The following is a 21,790-nucleotide window of genomic DNA, read 5'->3' as shown; positions in this document are numbered from 1 at the left end:
TGAGTCTCCCTTCACCGCTGGTGGGTGACTGACGTCAGGCCCGCCGCACTCACCTCCCTGAAGTGCCCACTTCCTCCAGGTGGATGATCCTGCCGGGAGGGTAGAGAGGTGGGTACTTGGTGGGGGACTCGAGCGGGGAGTCGCTGGAGAAGCTGTAGGCCGGGGACCCGTGCGCCAGCAGGCTCCGCTCCCCGAGGAGAGGCTGCGTCAGGTCGCCCCCATCCAGCTCCGTCGGCAGGTCCTCAGGGTGCCCTCCAAACAGCTCGTACCAGCACGCGCGCAGCAGGATCTTGTACTGAGGGCGAGACCGAGAAGACGGCATGCGTGTGACTCCGTGAGGCTTTCACGGTCCCCGGAGGCCTCCTGCGACCCGTGAGCTGGTGGCGGCAACCCCACAGCACTTAGGAGCCTGGCTGCTGTGTTTTTCAACGTGGACCTTAGGAGTGTGGAGGTCAGGGGCCCAAACCCAGGTTTCTCTGGGGCAGTGGCGCCATCACACTTGAAGCAATATTTAAAAACCAAATTCAGGCAGATTTTGAGGAAAAATTACCCTTAATTCTTTTTAGGCAATTCTGTAAACCAGTTTTACCCTTTACCCTTAAAGGCATTAGATACAAATTTTTTTTTTTAATTTGGGGGGAGTGTAGCTGATAAGGAGGAAGTTTATTTTTAAATTAAAAATTTTTCCTAATTAGCAACAAAAACACAAAAAACATCACAAAACAAAGATGTTAAGTGAAAAATCATCTCTAGTCCCGTTATCTAAATAAAACCACATTTTGGTGTATTTTTTTGGTCAAAACTATATATACCTCGTCACCTACCCCTGCCTTGGATTACATTCTAAGAAGCATTTTTAATCCTTCCGTTTTTAAAAAAAACTCTTCAGGGCTTCCCTGGTGGCGCAGTGGTTGAGAGTTCGCCTGGCAATGCAGGGGACACGGGTTCGTGCCCCGGTCTGGGAAGATCCCACATGTCGCGGAGCGGCTGGGCCCATGAGCCATGGCCGCTGAGCCTGCGCGTCCGGAAGCCTGTGCTCCGCAACGGGAGAGGCCACAGCAGTGAGAGGCCCGCGTACCGCAAAAAAAAAAAAAAAAAAACTCTTCAAAACATCATGGATATTTTTCTCTCCTGGTAAATACGAACGCATTTATATTTGTAACAACTATAATCTTCCACAGCCCAGCGATACCAGCGCCTCATCTGGCAGCCTTGCTTTCTAAGCTTTGGGACGAAACCATCAGAACGCTGTGAGTCATGACAGGACTAAGTATGACAAAAAAAACACAAATCACCTAACCAAACAGGGATGGTTCTAGTATAGTATGTTCTAGTTGCAGCTTCCCTGCGCATGGTTTAGCCATTTGCTTCTCAGGCGGCCTCTGCAGAACAGCAGCCAACAGTCTGTGCCGGGGGTAGAAGAGCTTCTAGCAGCGTCAGTGCCCTGCGCCATGAGGCTCTGAATTTAGAAACGTCCTCTCGAGGCCACAAACAGCCTGGTGGGGAGGCCCTAACCCCTGCAGGTCCTCTTCCGCACCCCCCACCCCCGAGCTACCTTGGGCTTGTTGCAGTAAGCAATCACCCGCAAGATTCTCCTCTTCAGATCTTCCAAGTTGGTCACACTTAACCTGTTGAGCGAAAGACCAGACCGAGGCTTAGAACCCTGCCTTTCCCGCCAGCCCAAGCCCAGACAGGACAGCCAGCAGACTCACCTGGGAATCACATCCTTGCCCAGAACAAGCGACACGATGAAGGTCTTAGAGTATTCATAAAGGGATTTGCTGAAATGAAAAAAAAAAAGTGATTATATTGCTCACAGAAGGCTTCCAAGAGAAAGCAAGTAACTGTACCAAGTTAGGAAGAGGTCAGTGTTCACAGAACTCCACTCTATTCTCCACCCTCCAAAGGGGAAGAGAAATAAGAGATTCCAGGTAGAGCAACTCACTGGCCAGATTCTCTTGAAAAAGTAAAAGGCATGGGGATTTGCGTTACTAGATGTCAGCACTGGGTAGGCAACTAAGGTACTTAACCCAGTGTGGCGTCAGCAGAGTCAGACGAAGCCAGGGGAAAAGTGAGCATAGACGCCTCCCACAGGGGAAGGATGGGCTTTTAATAAACAGTGCTGAGATAAAGCACTCAAGGTGTGAGCGGGAAGATGAAACTGGATCTCTACCTCATGCTGTACACAAAAAAAAACCCCGAATTAAACAGATTAAAGACCTAGGTAAAGGTGAAAGGTCAGACTAAAAGGCTTTTAAAAGATACGATAGGAGACTAGCTCCATGTCCTTGGGACAGAGAAAGATTTCTTAAAACGAAAACCTGGGACTTCCCTGGTAGTGCAGTGGTTAAGAATCCACCTGCCAATGCAGGGGACACAGGTTCGATCCTGGTCTGGGAAGATCCCACGTGCCGCAGAACAACTAAGCCTGTGCGCCACAACTACTGAGCCTGTGCTCTAGAGCCCGTGAGCCACAACTACTGGAGCCGGTGCTCCACAACGAGAAGCCACTGCAGTGAGAAGCCCATGCACCACAATGAAGAGTAGCCCCCGCTCGCTGCAACTAGAGATAGCCTGCACGCAGCAATGAAGACCCAACACAGCCAAAAATAATGACAAATTAGTCAATGTTAAAGTTAAGAACTGATAAAGACTTGACTCAGACACATCAAGGAGTATATTTACAACACATACTTAGAACCAACAAAGAAGTGATGTACTGAATATATATACAAACCAGTGAGAAAAAAAATACAATAGAAAAGTGGGCAAAAGGAACTTCATGAGAGTAGAAATTCAATAAAAATATGAAGAGACTCAACTTCATCATGGAAATGCAAATTAAACAATGAAACATCACTGCGTGCCCATCAGATTGGCAAAAATGTTCCAATTGGACACTATTAAGTGTTAGAATGTGGAGGGGTATGCATGCTGCCGGTAAGGTGTGAATGGGTGCAGCCACAACACGCAAAGCGCAAGCATGTACACGCGCCATGACCCAGCACGTCTGTGACAGCCCGATGTCCGTCGCCAGCAGAACAGATAATTTGTGATATGTGATGAAACATAACGAGAATTTACACAGTAACGTTTCAGACATCAATGTGCGGAAAAAAAACAAAGTATAATTCCCTTTCTCTGAATTTCAAAATCATGCAAATCCAGACTATGTAGAGACATGTATACAGGTGGTAAAACTAATTTTTCAAGCCAGGGAAGGGACTTCCCTGGCGGTCCAGTGGTTAGGACTCTGTGCTTCACTGCAGGGGGCATGGGCTCGATCCCTGGTTGGGGAGCTAAGATCCTGCAAGGCCGTGTGGTGCAGCCAAAAATTAAAAAACAATTTTTTTTTTAAATTAAAAAAAAAAGCAAGGGAAGAATTTTCACAAAGATCAGGACAGTGATTCCCTGTGAACAGGAAAGGAGAGGACACACAGGGACTCTTCTAAGGCACTGGCAATGTTCATTTCTCCACTTGGGTGGGTGCAGACGTATGTGACTATTTTTACATCAGCTTTATTGAGGTGTAATTTACAACAGTAAAATCACACCCATTTTAAGTCTACAATTTGATGACTCTTGACAAATGTATATAATTGTTTAGCAACCACCTCAATCAAGACATAGAGCATTTCCATCACCCCCCGGGCTCCCTGTGTCCTTCTGCAATACCCCATCCCCAACCCCAGGCAACCACTGATCTGCTTTTTGTTGTTATAGTTTTGTCTTTTCTAAAATGTCATACAGGGACTTCCCTGGTGGTGCAGTGGTTAAGAATCCGCCTGCCAGTGCAGAGGACACAGGTTCAAGCCCTGGTCCGGGAAGATCCCACATGCCACAGAGCAACTAAGCCCATGAGCCACAACTACTGAGCCCGCGTGCCACAACAACTGAAGCCCGTGCACCTAGAGGCCACGCTCTGCAACAAGAGAAGCCACCACAACTAGAGAAAGCCCGCACACAGCAACGAAGACCCAACACAGCCAAAAATAAGTAAATAAAATAAATTTATTTAAAAAAAATTTTTTTTAAATGTCATATAAGTGAAATCACACAGTAAGGTCTCTTGTGTCAGGTTTCTTTCACACAGCAAAATGCATCCAAGTTGTATGGATTTTTGCTTATTACTCTAAAAAACATGTTTTATCTTTGTTTCACTGAATAAAAACAATCAGTTATTTTAAAAAGTCACTTTTGTGTCTTATATGTATAAATATGTGTTTTAATATTAAAAGAGCTTTAAAAAATTTTAAAGGTACACATTTATGTATAAAGATATTGATAGATTTATAATAATGAAAAAATGAAAAGAATGTAAATATCAGTATGGGAATAAATAAAAGTGGTGTAACCAGATGATAGAAAACTAAGTTAATTTAAAAACATGTTCTCAAAGAATAGTTAAGGATATAATGTATATAGAGTATTAGAAAAACACATATCCACACACAAAGAGCTGGAAGAAAGCAAACCTGAATAGTTACAGTGATGATTTCTGGGTAGATCCTGATCTCTTCACTTATTTATATTTTTCAAAAATTCTACGATGGATACAAATTTAATTTTTACCCCTTTCATTTTTTATTTCTTTTTTTTAATGGTCGTACAGATTTCTTCTATCATCAGGCCAAAGATTATACAGGATTTAAGTATGTTGAATCAGAAAAGAAAAATAATTTTCAAACTCAAAAAATGAATTAGTAACCAAATTCAGTGAAGTTGCAGGATACAAAATTAACAAACAGAAACTGTTGCGTTTCTATATACTAATAATAAACTATCAGAAAGAGAAATTACGAAAACAATCCCATTTATAATTACATCAAAAAGAATAGGACTTCGCTGGTGGTCCTGTGGTTAAGAATCCGCTTTCCAATGCAGGGGACGCGAGTTGATCCCTGGTCAGGGAACTAAGATCCCACATGCCGCAGGGCAACTAAGCCCGCACCGCAACTACTGAGCCCGTGTGCTCTAGAGCCCATGCACCACAACTAGAGAGAAGCCCATGCACCACAACAACTCAGACCCAATGCAAACAAATAAATGTTGAAAAAAAAAAAGAATAAAGTACCTAGGAATAAATTTAACCAAGGAGGTGAAAGACCTGCACAGTGAAAACTAGAAGCCACTGATGAAAGAAACTGAAGAAGACACAAATAAATGGAATGGTATTCTGTGCTTATGAATTAAAAGAATTATTACTAAAATGTCCATATTACCCAAAGAAATCTACAGATTCAATGTAATTCTAATCAAAGTTCCAATGGCATTTCTCAAGAAATAGAACAAACGACACAAATTCATTTGGAAGCACAAGAGACCCCAGATAGCCCTAAGCAATCTTGAGAAAGAAAAACAAAGCTGGAGAATATTGTGATCCTTGATTTCATAATATAATACAAAGCTAGAGTAATCCGTATGATGGTTAGTATAAATACAGACACACAGATCAACGGAACAGAACAGGGAGCCCAGAAATAAGCCCGTGCACTTACGGTGAATGAATTAAGAAGGGAGCTGAGAATACACAGTGGGGAGAAGACAGTCTCTTCGATAAATGATGTTGGGAAAACTGGACCACTATCTCACCATACACAAAAGTTAGTTCAAAATGGGTTAAAGACATTTAAATGTCAGACCCGAAATCAGAATACACCTAGAAGAAGACATAGGCAGTAAGCTCCTTGACATTGGTCTTGGTGATGATTTTTTGGATTTGACACCAAAAACAAAGGCAACAAAAGCGTAATCAAATGGGACTACATCTAACTAAAAAGCTTTTGCACAGCAAAGGAAACCACTGACAAAACGAAAAGGCGACTTACTGAATGGAAGAAAGTATTTGCAAATCATATACCTGGTAAGAGGTTAAAACCAAAATACATAAAGAATTCATACAACTCAATAGCAATAAGACAATCTGATGGGGACTTCCCTGGCGGTCCAGTGGTTGAAACGCCGAGCTTCCACTGCAGGGGGCGTGTGACCCCTGCAGGGTTCAACCCCTGGTCCGGGAACTAGGATCCCACATGTCGCGTGTCCAAAAGAAAAGGGCAGACGATCTAAGTAGACATTTTTCCAAAGAAGACACACAGATGGCCAACAGGTACGTGAAAAGATGCTCAACATCACTAATCATCAGGGAAATGCAAATCAAATGAAAATGCAAAGCTCGAGATGGTACCTCGCACCTGTCAGAATGGCTATTATCCTAAAAAGGTAAACCAAATAACAAGCACTGGCCAGATGTGGAGGAAAGGGAATGCTTGTGCATTGCTGGTGGGGATGTAAACTGCTGCAGCCACTACAAAAGAACAGTATGAAAAGAGAAAAAAAAAAAACAGTATGGAGGTTCCTCAAAAAATTAAAAATAGAACTACCATATGATGATCCAGCAATTCCACTTCTAGGTATTTATCCAAAGAAAATGAAGATGCTGACTTGAAAGATACCTGCACCCCCATGTTTACTGCAGCATTATTTACAATAGCCAAGACATGGAAAAAACCTAAGTGTCCGCTAACGGATGAATGGACAAAGACGTGTGTGTGTGTGTGATGGAATATTATTCAGCCATAAAAGGTAGTGAAATCTTGCCATTTGTGGATGGACAACAGCCTGGATGGACCTTAAGAGCATTACGCTAAGTGAAATAAGAGACAGAAAGGCAAATACCATGTGATCTCACTTATATGTGAAAACTGAAAAAACAAACCAAGCTCACAGATACAGAGAACAGACTGGGGGCTGCCAGAGGCGGGGGGTGGGAGGGGAGGCAGTGAAATGGGAGAAAGGAGTCCAAAGGTACAAGCTTCCGGTTATAAAATAAATAAGTTATTGGGTTGTACATACAGCATGGCGACTGCAGTTCATCATGTGATGAGCTGTGTACGTGAAAGCTGCTAGGAAAGTAAATCTTAAAAGTTCTCACAAGGAAAAATGATTCTGTGACTCTCTGTTAACTAGACTTATTGTGATCACTTCACAGCATATACAAATATCGAATCGTTACGTTGTACATCTGAAACTCACATAATTATATCTCAGTTTAAAAAAATCAAATCAAATCAAAGCTATGGTTAGAGAGACCTATGAAAAGCTATCCAGTCTTTTTTCAACCAAACAGGGCTTTGAAACGAACTTCTCCTGAGGATGAGAAATTGTTAACTAACTTGCAGATAAAAGAACCAGTTCTGACCATATGACTTGTGAGTAGCACCTCCTTACAGGAAAGGGAACAAAGAAGTACCTCAGCAGCCCCCTGGGCGGGGAGAAGGCGTAACACCTGACTCGGGGGTACGGGCTTCTGAGCATGATGGTCAGCAGGGCCGCGGCGCCTGCCCCCAGGCTGTGCCCCACGATGACCAGCCGGTATTCCTAGGGGGCAAATGCAGAATGAGTAAAGGTTAGGAAAACAAATAGCTAATGGCAGAGAAAACGAAAGAAAAGAAGAATTAAAACCTCACAGGTGCAATGCTGAACGCCTGGCTCAAAATCCCGTCGTTGATGAGTCGTCGGTAAACGTATCTGGCGGCTTGAGAAATCCCCTGAAAGTGCAGACACAGAGGTGGCCGGTGACTGTCAGACAGGGCAGGCCTACACGGGGTCTCCTATCGGTGACGCTGTCCCCCCAGACAGGAAAGGCATCCTGGGATCAGCCGGCACATCTACCGCTCACTGCTGTATTCCTGGCACCTGGCACAGAGCTTGGCAAGAAGCAGGGGCTCAAAAAATATTTCCATGAGCGAATAGGTGACGTCAGGAACATCTTTCCACGTCAGTGGACGTTTCTAAGGCTTCTTCAGCTGCAAGGCACTATGCTGCGTGGACTTCCCACAATTTACTTTAGCCAAGTCCCCATGGTCCGTCACATTTAGATTATAAATGGCTGGTCTTTTACAAGTATGTTAAAATGTAAAGTTCTGAATCAGTGACAGTGACTAAGCAGCCCCTGTTCCTGCAAAAGCAGAACTAAAACCGTCGGAAGTTGAGTTCTAGGAAGGTCAGGCTTTGGTTTAATTTCAAAAAATAGAATGTAAAACTTCCTAACAAATACAGCTATCTCACGAAACAGACTTCTTGAAAATTAAGTAGTTCCCATCGAGGAGAGACAACCCTGTCAACCAAAAGCATTTTCGGAGTGCTTCCTGCATGACAACACAGGACGGGCCTGGCCACCGGCCCCGGCAGCCTAACCTCCAACAGGATGAAGTGGGAGAAATTCCACATAAGATGGGAGGCTGTTTTGCTCCTCTCTGAAGCTGCTGCAAATTCCTGATTCAGTAGCTCTACAACCCTGTGAGCAGAATGCGGAACCTGGCCTCGAATATGACAAACCGGGAGGTCTGAAGGGTTAACATGCTGTGCACAGTCTGACGGCACTTCTGGACAAACCACCAGCTCTCCCTCTCCTCCCCCTCCTACCACACGATGCTGTCGACTTCCGCCAACATTTATTAGGCACCTACCCGCGTGTCTGGTTCTGGGCAGCCAGAGCCACTCGGCATCTGGACCACAACTCGGCCGGCTGTGAGTCTCCCTGGCACAAGTGTTTCAGGTGAAACGCCAAGACCGTTTTCAGCTGCACAGCTTTGAACTCCAACCATCGTGGACAGCATCAGAGCCAAAAATCGGTACCGAGGCCAAGAGCAGAGAACAGTCCGTGCCCTTAGGCCCTGAGCAGCTGTCTTCCCGGGGGGGAGGGCAAGAGCTGTGTCACTGAACGAAACAGTGCTGGAGGAACAGTGCTGGAGGAGGCCTCCGCTGAGAGCCGGCCAGGCCTGCGGGTCGCAGCTTGGAGGCACAAAGCCTTGGTCTGCAGCCCAAATTCTTCTAAGACCAGAGCCACAGCCGAGCCCACAGGGCTCTGAGGGTATTCTGTGCTTGGCTAGTTGATGCGTCTCTATAATAAGTTTTAAGTTTCTTATTTGTTTTTCTTTATGCACACCCAGTAATAGTTAAACTGGACTTGTCGGTGAATTGAGGTATGAAAAGACAGCTAAGGGATAAAGGAAAAAAGTTCACATTCCCAGGACTGTCAAGCTCCTAAGTGGCGGCAGAACAAAAGCCAAAAGCCTCCACGCTGGCTCTTCCCTGAAGTGTCCAGGCACAGAAAAAAACAAAACCCCCAAAAACAACAACCAAAAAAAAACCTGGAAGGAAAAAAGTTGTCCAGACAGGACACTGGGGTTCAATTACCAGCACCGCACTCCGGCAATAACACGTGCTTTTATAAAAAGTAAGCATTCCAGCCTAGGTAGCTCAGCTGGGAGAGCATCAGACTTTTTTTTTTTTGCGGTACGCGGGCCTCTCACCGCTGTGGCCTCTCCCATTGAGGAGCACAGGCTCCAGACGCGCAGGCTCAGCGGCCATGGCTCACGGGCCCGGCCGCTCCGCGGCATGTGGGATCTTCCCGGACCGGGGCACGAACCCGTGTCCCCTGCATCGGCAGGCGGACTCCCAACCACTGCGCCACCAGGGAAGCCCCAGACTTTTAATCTGAGGGCCCAGGGTTCATGTCCCTGTCCAGGCACCAAGAATAAATAAACAGAATTTTTAAAAAATTAAGTATTCTATTTAAAAAACTATTACTACAGAAGTAATGCATGTTTTGGTTAAAAACCACACGAAGTGTATAAAAATAGTGGAAGGCCACTGCCCTCCGCCCCCGACATCCTTCTCCCCAGAAGCAGCCGCTGTAACCTTTAGGGAAGGAATCATCCCAGACTTTCCCTCAAATGTTAAAACGCTCAGCTCTACAACCTCGTTAGTCATCAGGAAAATGCGAATCAAAACCACAGTGAGATACCCACTTCACAGCCACTAGAACGGCTACGTTCAAAAAAAAAAAAAGAGGTCTTCCCTGGTGGTGCAGTGGTTGAGAGTCCGCCTGCCGATGCAGGGGACGCGGGTTCGTGCCCCGGTCCGGGAGGATCCCACGTGCCGCGGAGCGGCTGGGCCCGTGAGCCATGGCCGCTGAGCCTGCGCGTCCGGAGCCTGTGCTCCGCAACGGGAGAGGCCACAACAGTGGCCGCAAAAAAAAAAAAAAACACAACAAAACACAAAAGTAACCTCTCAGGGCTGTGGTGAGAAGTTGTGCTGGACAGCACCTGGCGCAGAGCAGCGTTAACGCGGGAGACCCCGAACTGAAAATACTCCAGCGCCTTCGAGGTTCCCCTTGACAGAACATTCCAGACCACACGGCCTCAGCTCCTACCTTGTGTGCCCAGCAGTCCTGCACCTCACACTCGAGGTCGACCGGCTCGCTCTCCGCTGACAGGTCCGTAAGGATGTCCTGGAAACAGTGCGTGGGAAGAGGCCGTCAGCTGGGCTGGGCTAGATGAGGGTGGCTGCGTGGGACAGTCCCCCGGCTCAGGCTGTTGAGAATTGGACCCCAGGTGCCTGAACTCGGGAGAGATGCCAGGTGGCCAGGAAGCTCCTGAGGAACCCACGGCGCAATCAGACATGAAGACTGGGGAAGGGACACGTCTAAGACGCACCCTCTGCCCCCACTCCCTGCACACAGCATCTAAGCACCCACGAAGCACAGAGCCCTGGGCCAGGGCGTTGAGCAAAGCATGGTTCCCGTCCTCCATGGGCCCAGTCAACGGCTGGTTGAAACCTAAGGGAGGGTAAGAGACACGTCACACAGAGCAGAGGAGGGGTGAGCGCTGCAGGGCACGGGGGGCTTCCTGGAGGAGGTGGCCTGAGCCAGAGCCTGATGGAAAAGCTGGTTTTCAGGAAGCAGAGGAGAGAAGAGAGGCCGGCATCCTCACCCAGGGGAGCAGCAGGACCCAGGGCAGAGGCATCTGAGCACGGGAAGAGGGCAGTGGGCTGGGCTCACAGGCACTTGACTCTGGAGGCATCGAGGGGCCGCGGGCAGAGCCTGGGAGGCTGGTGTGTCCCTGGGACCCGGGGAGGCCCACCTGCGGGGGAAGGGGCCCCAAAGGTGGCTCTGGCGCTGCCAGGGCTGGGAACTGTGCGCCACAGTGCCGAAAAAGCCTCAACAAGAACCAGGAACCGTGTATAAAACGCAACAGGAACTGCCTGAGGTTTGCGAGCAGTGGCAGGTCTGACCATGTTCTAGAAAGAGTCCTCTGGACAGTACAAAGGACAGACTGGGAAGACGCGAGACGACAGACAGGGACCGAGGTAGAGGACCCGTCGCTGGCCCAGGAAAGAGAGGCCTGGGACTAGAACCAGGGCTGCGGTGCTGGGAGTGGAAGAGACGGGCCAGAGAGGGGCCGGGCAGGACCACACGCGACAGACTGGGCAGGAAGCGAGGAGAGAGCCAGAGACGACTTCAGCTGTGCGGCTTCTTGGTGGGGAAGGGGGCGCCGCATGGTTACTGGGGTGGGCGGTGCCGACGGGAGAGGAGACCCGGGAGTGGGGGCCCGGGCAGACCCAGATGGCTCCTGGCGAGGCAGGGGCAAGGTTGGCGGGGGGCGGGGGGGAAGCAGAAGAGGGTGGAGTCTCGTTTCATTTCCTGGGTCAGGAGAAAAGAGAGAACTAGGAAATGAGACTGAGGAACGGCCAAGAAGAGACCAAAAAGCACAACACAGGAGAGAAGAATGTCGCCAGGTGTCTTCGTGGGGCAGAGACCGAGCAGGACGGGAGGGGGCCGCTGGGTGGGGCTGGGCAGTGCTCACTCCCACGGCACCGGGGGAGCAGGGGCCAGGGGAGCCGGGGGCAGGCGCATCGGGCCGGCTGAGACCCCCAACGGGAACTGGGGAGGTGGGGGGGGGGGGTACCTAAGAGTGGGCTGACTTTGGACTGCATGACTTAACCTACTGTTCTTTCTGGCTTTGGGTGCAGAAAATTCAAGGGGAGGGTCACCCGGGTTGGGGGCCCAGGGAATCCAGTGGGCACCCGCCTGGGAGTAGGGGAGCCCAGCCCAGCCAGCGTCTAAGTTTCCAGTATTTCTTGGTTAAAAGGAAATGGCTTTATCTGCTTTTTCAAAGGGAATATTTGACAGCCCTGGACTCGCCTCCCTGTTTTCCACGCCCGGTGTTTCCCCGTGTCTGATGCTGTCGCTTACGAAGGTTTCCCCTCAATTCCAGGAAAGCTGGGTCTCCTGGAGTCCGAGCTGCTGACTGCCCGCCCCCAGCCCCCTGGGCCAGCGCGCCAGGCTCCGTACCTGGAGAGACATGGTTCCCCTCACAGCCACCACCACCGACTCCTTCCTGTGGTCCAGGGCCACTAAGAAGGGGAGCTCGTACACCTGGGAGAGAGGAACGAGCATTAGCACAGGTGTCTGCGGACACGGCCGGGCCAGCCCGCAGCGTGTAACACACGCGCTTCCGAGCACGGCGCGGAGGGGCGCGCTGATCCCCACCTCTGCTCGTTCTCAGTAGACAGTGTGACTTCTAGATTCTCAGTGATGAAAGGCTCTCCAAAGCCAAGCCCCTTTTACCCTCGGGGGCAGGGGACAGAGCCATCTCAGCGGGCAAGACCAGAGCCTCCACTCTGGGTCAGTGCAAGCAGCGGGTGACAGGCTCTGGGCGCCGTAAGCACCCACTTGCATCAGCACCGACCGCGGGTCCAGCGGTAACCCTAGGCTCCTGCCTTCGCATCTGCAGAGGCTCCTGAAGGAGCAGCGAGAGGGTCTGGGTTAGGCAGACCTGCCTCAGGAACTCTGCTCCACCCCATCCCTGCCGTGGGACCCCAAGCAAATGTCTGAAGTTCTCTTCGACCCCATTTCCTCATCTTTAAGGAGGACAACACGGTGTGCGGTCCTCCAGCTGGTGTGACACCACGGGGACGGCCACCTGTGCGTGGTGAACGGTCGTGCATGTGGAGCCAGCAGGGGAGGACAGACTGCCGACTTTACCGCCCTGGTTTCCGCAGGAGAGGGACTTCTATTGATGGCCTTGTGGGGGGCTCCTTGAAAGAGCCCACAGAGCAGTCACGAGCCTTCTGTGGAAAATCACCTCCTTTAAACCCCATCCGCTTTCTGTCATCACCACGCAGTGACAGAGCGGCACAGGGCTCACGGGCTCCTGCGCTTTGAAGGTACCAGATTCACTGCGGACATGCAAACAAGATCCTGGACGTTCTGATCTCAGTGGGGTGGGGTGTGACTTTTACACCTCCCAGGTGAGTCTCAAATGCAGCAGTTTGGGAGCCAGGGGGGTCAAGAACAGGACACCAGTGGTTGTCTGAATCGTCTGTGTGCTGGAACCGTGGGGGGCTCCTGAGCTGGGGTCCCATCGCCACAGATTCTGACTTCATTCATGTGGGGTCTGGCCTGGGCTTCTGAGTTTTGAAAGCTCCCCAGGAGATCCCAGTAGACAGCAGATGTGAGAGCCGCTGCGCTTGGCGGCAGGTTCTGGGCTTCCGGTGCCTGTGAGGACCGTGTGGGGAGCCACGAAGCCATGCAGGACGGGTCCCTGACGCCACACAGACTGGCTTCCGCAGGTTCACTAGCCAGCCCTGCGATGCCGGGACCCTCCCGAGTGTGAGACCCGCTGCACTGCACTGCACTCATAGGATGGAGCGCAGACCCAGAGACTAGGATTGATCAACCCCGGTGACCTGTGTGGGATCAATGCCAAGTGCAACTCATCGTCCTTCACTAAAAATGGGCTCAGGTGAAACACAGCACAGTCTCTCTGATGGAGACCTTCTGCCCCATCATACGTTAAACCTGTGGAGGCTTCAAGAGCGTTTGTGAACCTCGAAGACAGTGCGCTAGACTTGGGGTGAGTATGTGTCTGTGTCTCGGCACATTTTTCCGGGGGAATAGTTTATAACATCCACCAGAATCTCAAAGGACTCCAAGACCCAGAAGAAGTTAGGAGGCACTGCTCACTCTACCTTGTCGTGAAAGCTGACGTGAATGAAATCCCGGTACTGCAGCCCCGTCGTCTGCAGGATGGAGCCAAAGTGACAGTTGAGCTGATCACCTCCAACCAAGTCATAATCGGTTGTCCGGCTTCTGCAACTAAAACGGGGGCAGAGGCGTTACTGTGCCAACCAGAGCCACGTACCGAGGAAGACCCCACCCTGCCGTCCCGTTTCCTAGCAAACCTGAGGGCACCCACTGCAAGCCTGCACAGCTCAGTCTGGCGAACCTACAGTGGCCTTTAAATGACACTTCTGTGTACACGTCTTACGACAGTCTGACTTATTTATTAATGCTTCACGTACTCAAAAAATAAACCAACAAGGATGGGAGAGACCCTAAAATCACCAGGAATGGGACAAGCCGGCATCAGGTATCTCCTGATATGATGTACTAAGAAGCACGCACGCTCCGCGTGGAGCATTCCTGCCAAAGATGTGTAACTTGAACCTAATCGTGAAGAAGTCACCAGACGAATGCAAAGTGAGGGCCAGCCTACAAAGTACCCAGACTGTCCTTTTCAAAATGTCGATATTGCGAAAGACTTAAAAAAAAAAAAAAAAGACTGAGGAACCGTTCCAAACTGGAGGAGACTCAGGAGACATGACAGCTAAATGCAATCCACGCTCCTGGACTGGAAGAAAATGTGCTACGAGGGGTATTACTGGAACAACGGGAAAACTTGGAATAGCTAATGATTAGTGATAAACTTCCTGAATTTTCTAACTGTACTGTAATTTATGGCAAAGAAAGACCTCGTTCTTAAGAAATACAAGCTGAAGTAATTCGAGGGCGAGGGGCATGATGCCCGCGACTGAATCTCCAGCGGTTCTGGGGGGAAAAGCACGTATTTATGGAGAGAGTGATATAGCCCATGTGACAAAACTGAGTCACCACTGGTCGCGGGCGTTCTTAGCACTGCTCTTGCGGTTTGGGAAATATTTCAAAATAGGAAGTTTTTTTTTTAAACAGGGAAATGGGATTATTTTTAGAAAATAAAGTACGGACACCATAGCAAGCAACATCGGGGCGGAATGAGGGCGGACGCCTCAGACGGTGCCGACCTACCAGTCGCCACCGATCCTGCACAGCCCTGTGAAAGGGTTTCTGTAGATGTAGAGAGGCCACCCGTAGGCAGCTGCGGCAAACTGCATATAGTGATGGCAGTTTTCTAATTCTGCGTCCAAATCAGCTTCCTGGAAGAGAAGAAGAAAAGCCTTTTGTGTAGGGGAGCCCATCAAGGAGAGGACCAACACACTATGATCTTTCTTGTTTTAATCTGATTTTCATTTTATACTGGAGTGTAGTTGGTTTACCATGTTGTGTTAGTTTCAGGTGTACAGCAAAGTGATTCAGTTATACATATACCTATATCTATTCCTTTTCAGATTCTTTTCCCATATAGGTTATTACAAGACGTTGAGTTCCCTTTGCTACAGAGTAGGTCCTTGTGGATTATCTATTTGATAAGCAGTAGAACACACTATGATCTTAAACCTGAACTCAAATTCCTGATTCTTCCCTTTCTTTCTTCAGGGAATAGACCTCTCGGAGGACTTCCACTGGGAAAACTGGTCCTTAAACACAGACAGATGAACCCCTCATTTTAGGAGAATGCAGAAGTTAGCAGCGAAAATCCCTAATGACTTTTCTGACTCCTGGTGAAATAAGCCCAGGACTTCCTGCTGGATGCAGGTGCAGACGCCCCTGCAACAAATGGGCTTCTGGGAACTAGGTGCAGAGATAAGACACACAATCCGTATGCAATTTTCTCTTTCAAAAGCACAGAAGTCTGTGGCGGGAAAGCAATCATCAAGCAAAGCTGAACTGTCTCTGTTCCCCAGACCCAGAGAAGAGAGCAAACACACTCTGGGAGAACCAGGTCCCACCCCAGAGGGAATTTTCGATATGCAGACAACAGCCAATTTCCTAAAAGAGAATCTCAGGAAAAAAAAAAAAATACAATGGGTGGTGAACGGGCCAGGAGTGGGCTCCCTCTACCTGAACTCCAGGTGATGAGGAGATGCCTCGCCGGACAGGTGACAAACCACAACTAGCAAAAGCCACAAATCAGATTCCAATCAACTGCTCCTGAAATGGTTGCTTTTTTTTTTTTTAATTTACAAGTAGGTGTAAATGTCAAAACGGTACAGCTCAACGGAGACGTGGGCTTACCTGGGAGGGCCCTGGGGAATGGCTGACCACCTCGTCAGGCTCCTGGTTGTTCCTGATGCTGTCCTGTTGCTGGTGGAGGAGAGCGAGCCCTGCTGCAATGTCGCTGGGCACCAGGTCCGTGTCCTGGGTGGGAAACCATAGCGGCTTATCATAAACCCAGTGGGAATGGCCCACGAGCTCCCGAGGGCCCAGTTTTACGCACTTCACACGCACACACGTGCACATACACGTACAGTTACGTGTGAAAAGGTGTTTTGAAAACTATTTCCCTTTCAGGACTCCTGCATGTGAGCTTCGTGTCTCTCACTATCCTGCCCTCACACAAACCTGCTCGAGAACACAAATATTGTACTGATCTCTTCTCAGGTTCCACGTCAAGGGAGTCGGCTATTTTTAATTTACTTCACATCGCCTGTGAAGTGGGTGAGTAAATGGGTAAATTCGCCCTCTTTGGAGTAACGTCTGATTTTGGCCCAGGTTTACACTCTTACCGAGAAGGTTTTGTTGAAACAGTCCACGGCAGAGATGTATGAGACTGGACTTATACTCACTGGGCAGAACGAGCCTCAAAAAGACCCTCAAACTAGGAAAGCAACCGAGTGAGTGTCCAGAGCCTGATCCGACCCTCTCCTTCACGAGGGACACGGAGCAGACGGGAGTCCACAAGAAACCAGGCACTGGCCACGCGGCCACCTGAGCCATCGGTTCTGCCCACGATGCAGGTTAAGACGTCCTCTAAGAGTAGCCAGGTTCTCTTCCTCCTTCTTTCGACAATCTTAAGACCGGGCTGAAGTGCTCCTTTGAAATTATTTAGGGGGACACACTTCTCTCATCCCTATGTGGGGGCTGCTGGTTACGGAGCCAGCCTCGAACAGGGCAGGCCTGGACACCACAGAGAGGTGAGAAAAAGACTGGCGGGCGGGCACAACGTCAAGAGAACTCCTCTCTCTCACTTGGCTGCAGTACTGAACATAAGAGGAGTTTATCAGAGATCATTATAAGAGAAATTGGATGTGAAAGAAAAACAAATGTCTCCAAATCACTGAAGAAACGGCTCTAGAACCATGACACCCTTCTGCATTGCAACTGTCTTTAAAAAGAGAATCATCTATCATTTCCATCATGCCATAAAGTTGTAAGAAACCAGGGTCCGATACTACCTCAGAGGCACGACACTGCCGGGACCTGGCATCTGCTGAGAACCAGCTGGACAAAGAATGTAGGAAACGACTGGCAAAGGATTCTCAAAATGTACAGGTTCCACTACTTAGTTCCTTGAGAACTAATTCAAAATCTTAACTGTGTAACAGATGGGCGTCAACGCAAGGATGCGCCGACCAGGGAGGGCGTAGGGTCTGTGAGCACAGGGCCCTGGGTCCCTGCTCCCTGGAGCTCTCGGGCGCTCACCCCAGGGCACACCTCCACCCGCCGCACCCACAGGGGACTCACTCTCAGGAGGTGTTTTATGTCAACAGGGAGACAACAGGGTTCAAAATGCGGAGAACTCATCTTCTCAAAAGAAGTGTTTACTTAGATAGAAGAAAGAGACCAGAGCAGACCCCGTCGGCTTACTGAAAAGTAGGTTGAGAAAAGCTCTGCCGTACTCGAAAAAGCAACTCGAGTACGGTCGTCTTTGCCAACGCAGCAGCACAGGAACTTGATTCTCGTTTCCCACACGCTTGTAGCTGCCGTCTTGAGGCCATTAAGTAACTGGCTGGACTCATGACTATCCAGGTGATGGGGGCCCGCAGGGGGATACGGAGCCATCTTCCCCCCCAGCGGGTCAAAGACGATGACAATGGTGACCACGGTGGAGGCGATGATGATCCAGCTGCGACACAGAGAGAGGAAAAGGCTTGGGGGCTGCAGCCCTGAAGGGACCCATGGGGTCACTCTCTGCATCTATACAACTTGAGGCTCTTGTTACTAAGGAAGACGGGGGTCTCCCAGAACCTGGCGGAGGCGGGCAACTTGTTTCTTCTAGAAAGTTCCTTATGAGCCCGTGGCCAACCCAGGCCCGACAAAGATCAGAGCCCCAAAAGCCACAAAAGGAAAGGGGGAAGTGTCTGGTGGGCAGAGCCTCGGCCTGGGCCTGGAAGTCCCTGACCTTGACCTAGGCCTACTCCCCAGGGTCTCGGGGTTCCCCTCAGTAAAACCAAAGGAGGCTTCCTGTGCCACGGGATACCCTCACAGGTCTTTCATTCATATGTTTCAATACTTCTAGGCTGTCCACCATGCGCAAGGCGCCCTGGGCCCATGAGCACGTGTGCTCCTGGAAGGTGGCCCAGGAAGGGCCGCCACGGCCTCTCCCGAGAGGCTCAGCAGGGCAGCGGGAGTCTCCACCCCCTTATTTACAGCATGAGGGGATGTGACTAGATCATCTGTAAGATTTTTAGTCTGGAAAGGGCATAAACCTTATTCTAGCGGATTATTTCCTGCAGCAGTTCCAGAGACTACATATTTCTTCAGGTCCTACTTTTAGTTTTTGCCCTATTTTGGTCTTCAGGTCTCTTCCTTCTTGTAAGGGAAGGGAGGGAATGCAGAAAAATGAGAACCGGTAAGAAAGGAAACTACATCAATAAATGCATAATGGGAGATGAACTATTCCTCGTGTATGAACAAGTGCCTCTGCATTTTTATGATTTACTCAGAAAGATCCCTTTCTGGGCTTCCCTGGTGGCGCAGTGGGTGAGAGTCCGCCTGCCGATGCAGGGGACGTGGGTTCGTGCCCCGGTCCGGGAGGATCCCACATGCCGCGGAGCGGCTGGGCCCGCGCATCTGGAGCCTGTGCTCCGCAACGGGAGAGGCCACAACAGTGAGAGGCCCGCGTACCACAAAAAAAAAAAAAAAAAAGATCCCTTTCTGACTATATTAGGAAGCCTGCATGACACTGGGCCACCTCAGTTATTCACAAGGTATTTGATTACCTCCATCTCGAGTACATTTTGGACAAGAAATTGCAGAAGACTGGAGACCTCACCTGACCGCGACAGTCGCAATGATGCCATTCCCCACCGTCCTGTCACACTGAACACCGTCCTCTATCCAGGCGGCCCCCAGGGACGCCCAGACCATCTCTGGCAGAAAGAGTGCCAGGCGCACGTAGAGCAGCTTAGACATGGATTTCCGTGGTCCAGGATTACAAATGGTCCCTGAAACACAGAAAATGTTCAAACTGGTCACTTGCCCCTTCAGAGATGAGTAGTTGCCCTTCCACAAATAAACAGCTATCACAGCACACATATGTGTCCCATAGGCTCACCCACCACCTGACTTTTCTGCCTGTACTTGGGCAACAATGCCGAAGTTTGAGAGCAAGAGACAAAGTGAGGGATGGGAAACATGACAAAAAGCCTCAGATTCATTTCTTAGACTTACCAGCGTTTAAAAACACTTCTGGGTTCTAACTAGAGTGACAATAAAATCACTGTCCAAATTGGGATACTTTTGAGAGCAAAGGGAGGCTCTATTAATAATGCTGGGACAACCAACATAAAACAGAACTGTCACCAGCAAACAGAGGTATACAGTCACCCGGGTTCTCACAGCCAGGAAAATCCAGGCACCACCTGAAACAGCATGGGCCCGTTATTCTTTAATCCTCCCAATGACTGTGACACAGTCATCATCCCATTTTACAAATGAGGAAGCTGAGGCTCAGAGGGCTTAGTAACCACTTTCTAAAACATAACCCAGATTCGCATGCTGCAGGCTCTCTGCCTCACCAATGATCCGTGGCCCTCACTTTTGGGAAGCGAACAATTCTGATGTGTGAGACCACTTGCAGAAGCCCACCACTTAGACACAACATTTAAAACTGAGTTTGGGGCTTCCCTAGTGGCGCAGCGGTTAAGAATCCGCCTGCCAATACAGGGCACACGGGTTTGAGCCCTGGCCCGGGAAGATCCCACATGCCACGGAGCAACTAAGGCCGTGCGCCACAACTACTGAGCCCACGTGCCACAACTACCGAAGCCCGAGCACCTAGAGCCCGTGCTCTGCAACAAGAGAAGCCACGACAATGAGAGGCCTGAGCACCGCAATGAAGAGTAACCCCCACTCGCCGCAACTAGAGAAAGTCCGTGCGCAGCCACGAAGACACAACGCAGTCAAAAACAAAAAGAAACAAATAAATTTATAAAAATAAATAAATAAATAAAACTGTTTGTAAAACAAATCCAAGTATCATTAGAGGCCTGTGTACTTTAATTCTTGGTGTAAATCAACTCTCTCCCTTTGGGAAAAAGTTGTGATAAACACCAATTTAAGCAACATAAAAATGCCACAAGATTAAAACAAAAACAGTGACTGAAAAAGAATCTAAGATCTAAAAAATAACTGGATAAGGAAATAGCTTTTAAATTCCAAAAGCTACCTTCCATTAGAATGAATTACTCAGAGTCGTATTTTAAAACATTAGACACTATCCGGCCTTGTTTTTGGCACAAAGACACAATGTTCTAAGATAACTGAAACAGCACGCCCTCTCTCTCCCTGAGGGACAAATAGTGCAGGTATGTAAAAATCAGTCGTGTATCTGGAGTGTATTATTATATAGCAATAGTCAACCAGCAGAGAGAAACAAGAAACAGCACCTGCCCACATCCTACCTCCTGGAGGGCTAGGATTCCAAAGAAGAGGCTGCTGGAGCAGGGAGGCTCCAGCCCGGGACACTGCCCGGATGAAGCAAACTCAGAGGTAAGGAAGCAGGAGACGGAGCTCTGGTGAAGGGTCCAGAGAAGACGTGAGAGACTGAAAAAGCCTTTTTATGTTTACGCTTTGCCTAGAAAAGCATTTTTATTTTACTCAGACCTTTATTTTCCCCTCGACGTAAAGAGCTGCCGGTGTGGAACTGGTGCTGCAGCGAGCACCACAAGGCTGACGCCCCTGAATGAACGAGCGTGGCTACGGCCCCGATCGTAATATCCCTGACGCCGTCTCAGGAAGGAACCCCGTTGCCCTTCACATGGCTGAGCCAATGACATGAGAGCCACACAAGGAAGGCCTGTGTCACAGAATCTCGGGACTTGACACCTCTAGCCACTGCAGTGATTTCCTCCGGAACAAGAGGAGCTCTTGAGACACAAACGCCAAGGCAATGCAAGATTCCCAGAATACAAACCAAACACAGCGAAGGGCAGACCTTGGAAGTTGAGGACGTTCTCTCAAAACACCATAGTCGCGAGGGTGGATCTTCCCTAATTAAACCTCCCACATGGTCAAAACAGTAGGATTTCATCAGGGAGGTTCTCACATCAAAACTAGAAACTACCACGATATCAAGATTCTACAGTGAAGACCAAGAAAGAGGTAACTACACAAGCGTCGGTTTTCTGGATAAAGATGACTGAATTCTCTTTGTTCCAAATGCTCCCTTACAATGTGCGCTGTTTCATTTAGAGGTGTTATCAACCAAAAGCTTCAGAAACAGGGCCTTTCCATTCAAATGACAGATTAACTATTGAGATGACTTACGAAACAGAAGGGGTGACGGGAGTTATCCATGTATCAGTAATAAGGTTTACCAAGGGGTTCACGGTTATTCAAATATACACCTGAAGTTTATAACTTGTAAAAGACTCTGATTCTGTGCAGGCAATGCAGGTAAAGGGCGAAAAGTTCAAAGGGCTCAAGTGGGTATAAAGTAAATGTTAAGCCTCCCTCCCACCACTGAATCCCAGCCCTCGGTCACCTTCCCTCAAGGTAAACTAGTCACTCGTGTACCCACCCCAGAGAGTCCACACATAAACCAAACAGGTAAGTTTATCC

General features: G+C 49.1%; 1 protein-coding gene across 2 annotated transcripts in view; it reads right to left on the bottom strand.

Annotated features, from left to right (window-relative positions):
• Positions 1 to 21,790, bottom strand: part of DAGLB (diacylglycerol lipase beta) — a 30,930-nt gene that overhangs the window by 3,132 nt on the left and 6,008 nt on the right. Inside the window, exons 3-14 of one of the 2 annotated variants that reach the window (XM_024745293.1) lie at positions 19,002 to 19,173; positions 17,594 to 17,852; positions 16,022 to 16,144; positions 14,915 to 15,042; positions 13,819 to 13,945; positions 12,140 to 12,223; positions 10,220 to 10,297; positions 7,470 to 7,550; positions 7,253 to 7,380; positions 1,713 to 1,781; positions 1,556 to 1,628; positions 54 to 295 (exon numbers count right to left, since the gene is read on the bottom strand). In XM_024745293.1, the coding sequence (XP_024601061.1) occupies positions 54 to 295; positions 1,556 to 1,628; positions 1,713 to 1,781; positions 7,253 to 7,380; positions 7,470 to 7,550; positions 10,220 to 10,297; positions 12,140 to 12,223; positions 13,819 to 13,945; positions 14,915 to 15,042; positions 16,022 to 16,144; positions 17,594 to 17,852; positions 19,002 to 19,173 (1,564 nt within the window). The remainder of the gene's footprint in view (positions 1 to 53; positions 296 to 1,555; positions 1,629 to 1,712; positions 1,782 to 7,252; positions 7,381 to 7,469; positions 7,551 to 10,219; positions 10,298 to 12,139; positions 12,224 to 13,818; positions 13,946 to 14,914; positions 15,043 to 16,021; positions 16,145 to 17,593; positions 17,853 to 19,001; positions 19,174 to 21,790) is intronic. The other variant, XM_024745294.1, reaches the window with a different exon arrangement.

Source organism: Neophocaena asiaeorientalis, unplaced genomic scaffold (genome assembly GCF_003031525.2).
Source record: "Neophocaena asiaeorientalis asiaeorientalis breed wild unplaced genomic scaffold, Neophocaena_asiaeorientalis_V1.1 scaffold461, whole genome shotgun sequence".
Classification (NCBI taxonomy): domain Eukaryota; kingdom Metazoa; phylum Chordata; class Mammalia; order Artiodactyla; family Phocoenidae; genus Neophocaena; species Neophocaena asiaeorientalis.
The sequence above is the reverse complement of the archived record's forward strand: the minus strand, read 5'-3'. Positions and strand labels throughout refer to the sequence as shown.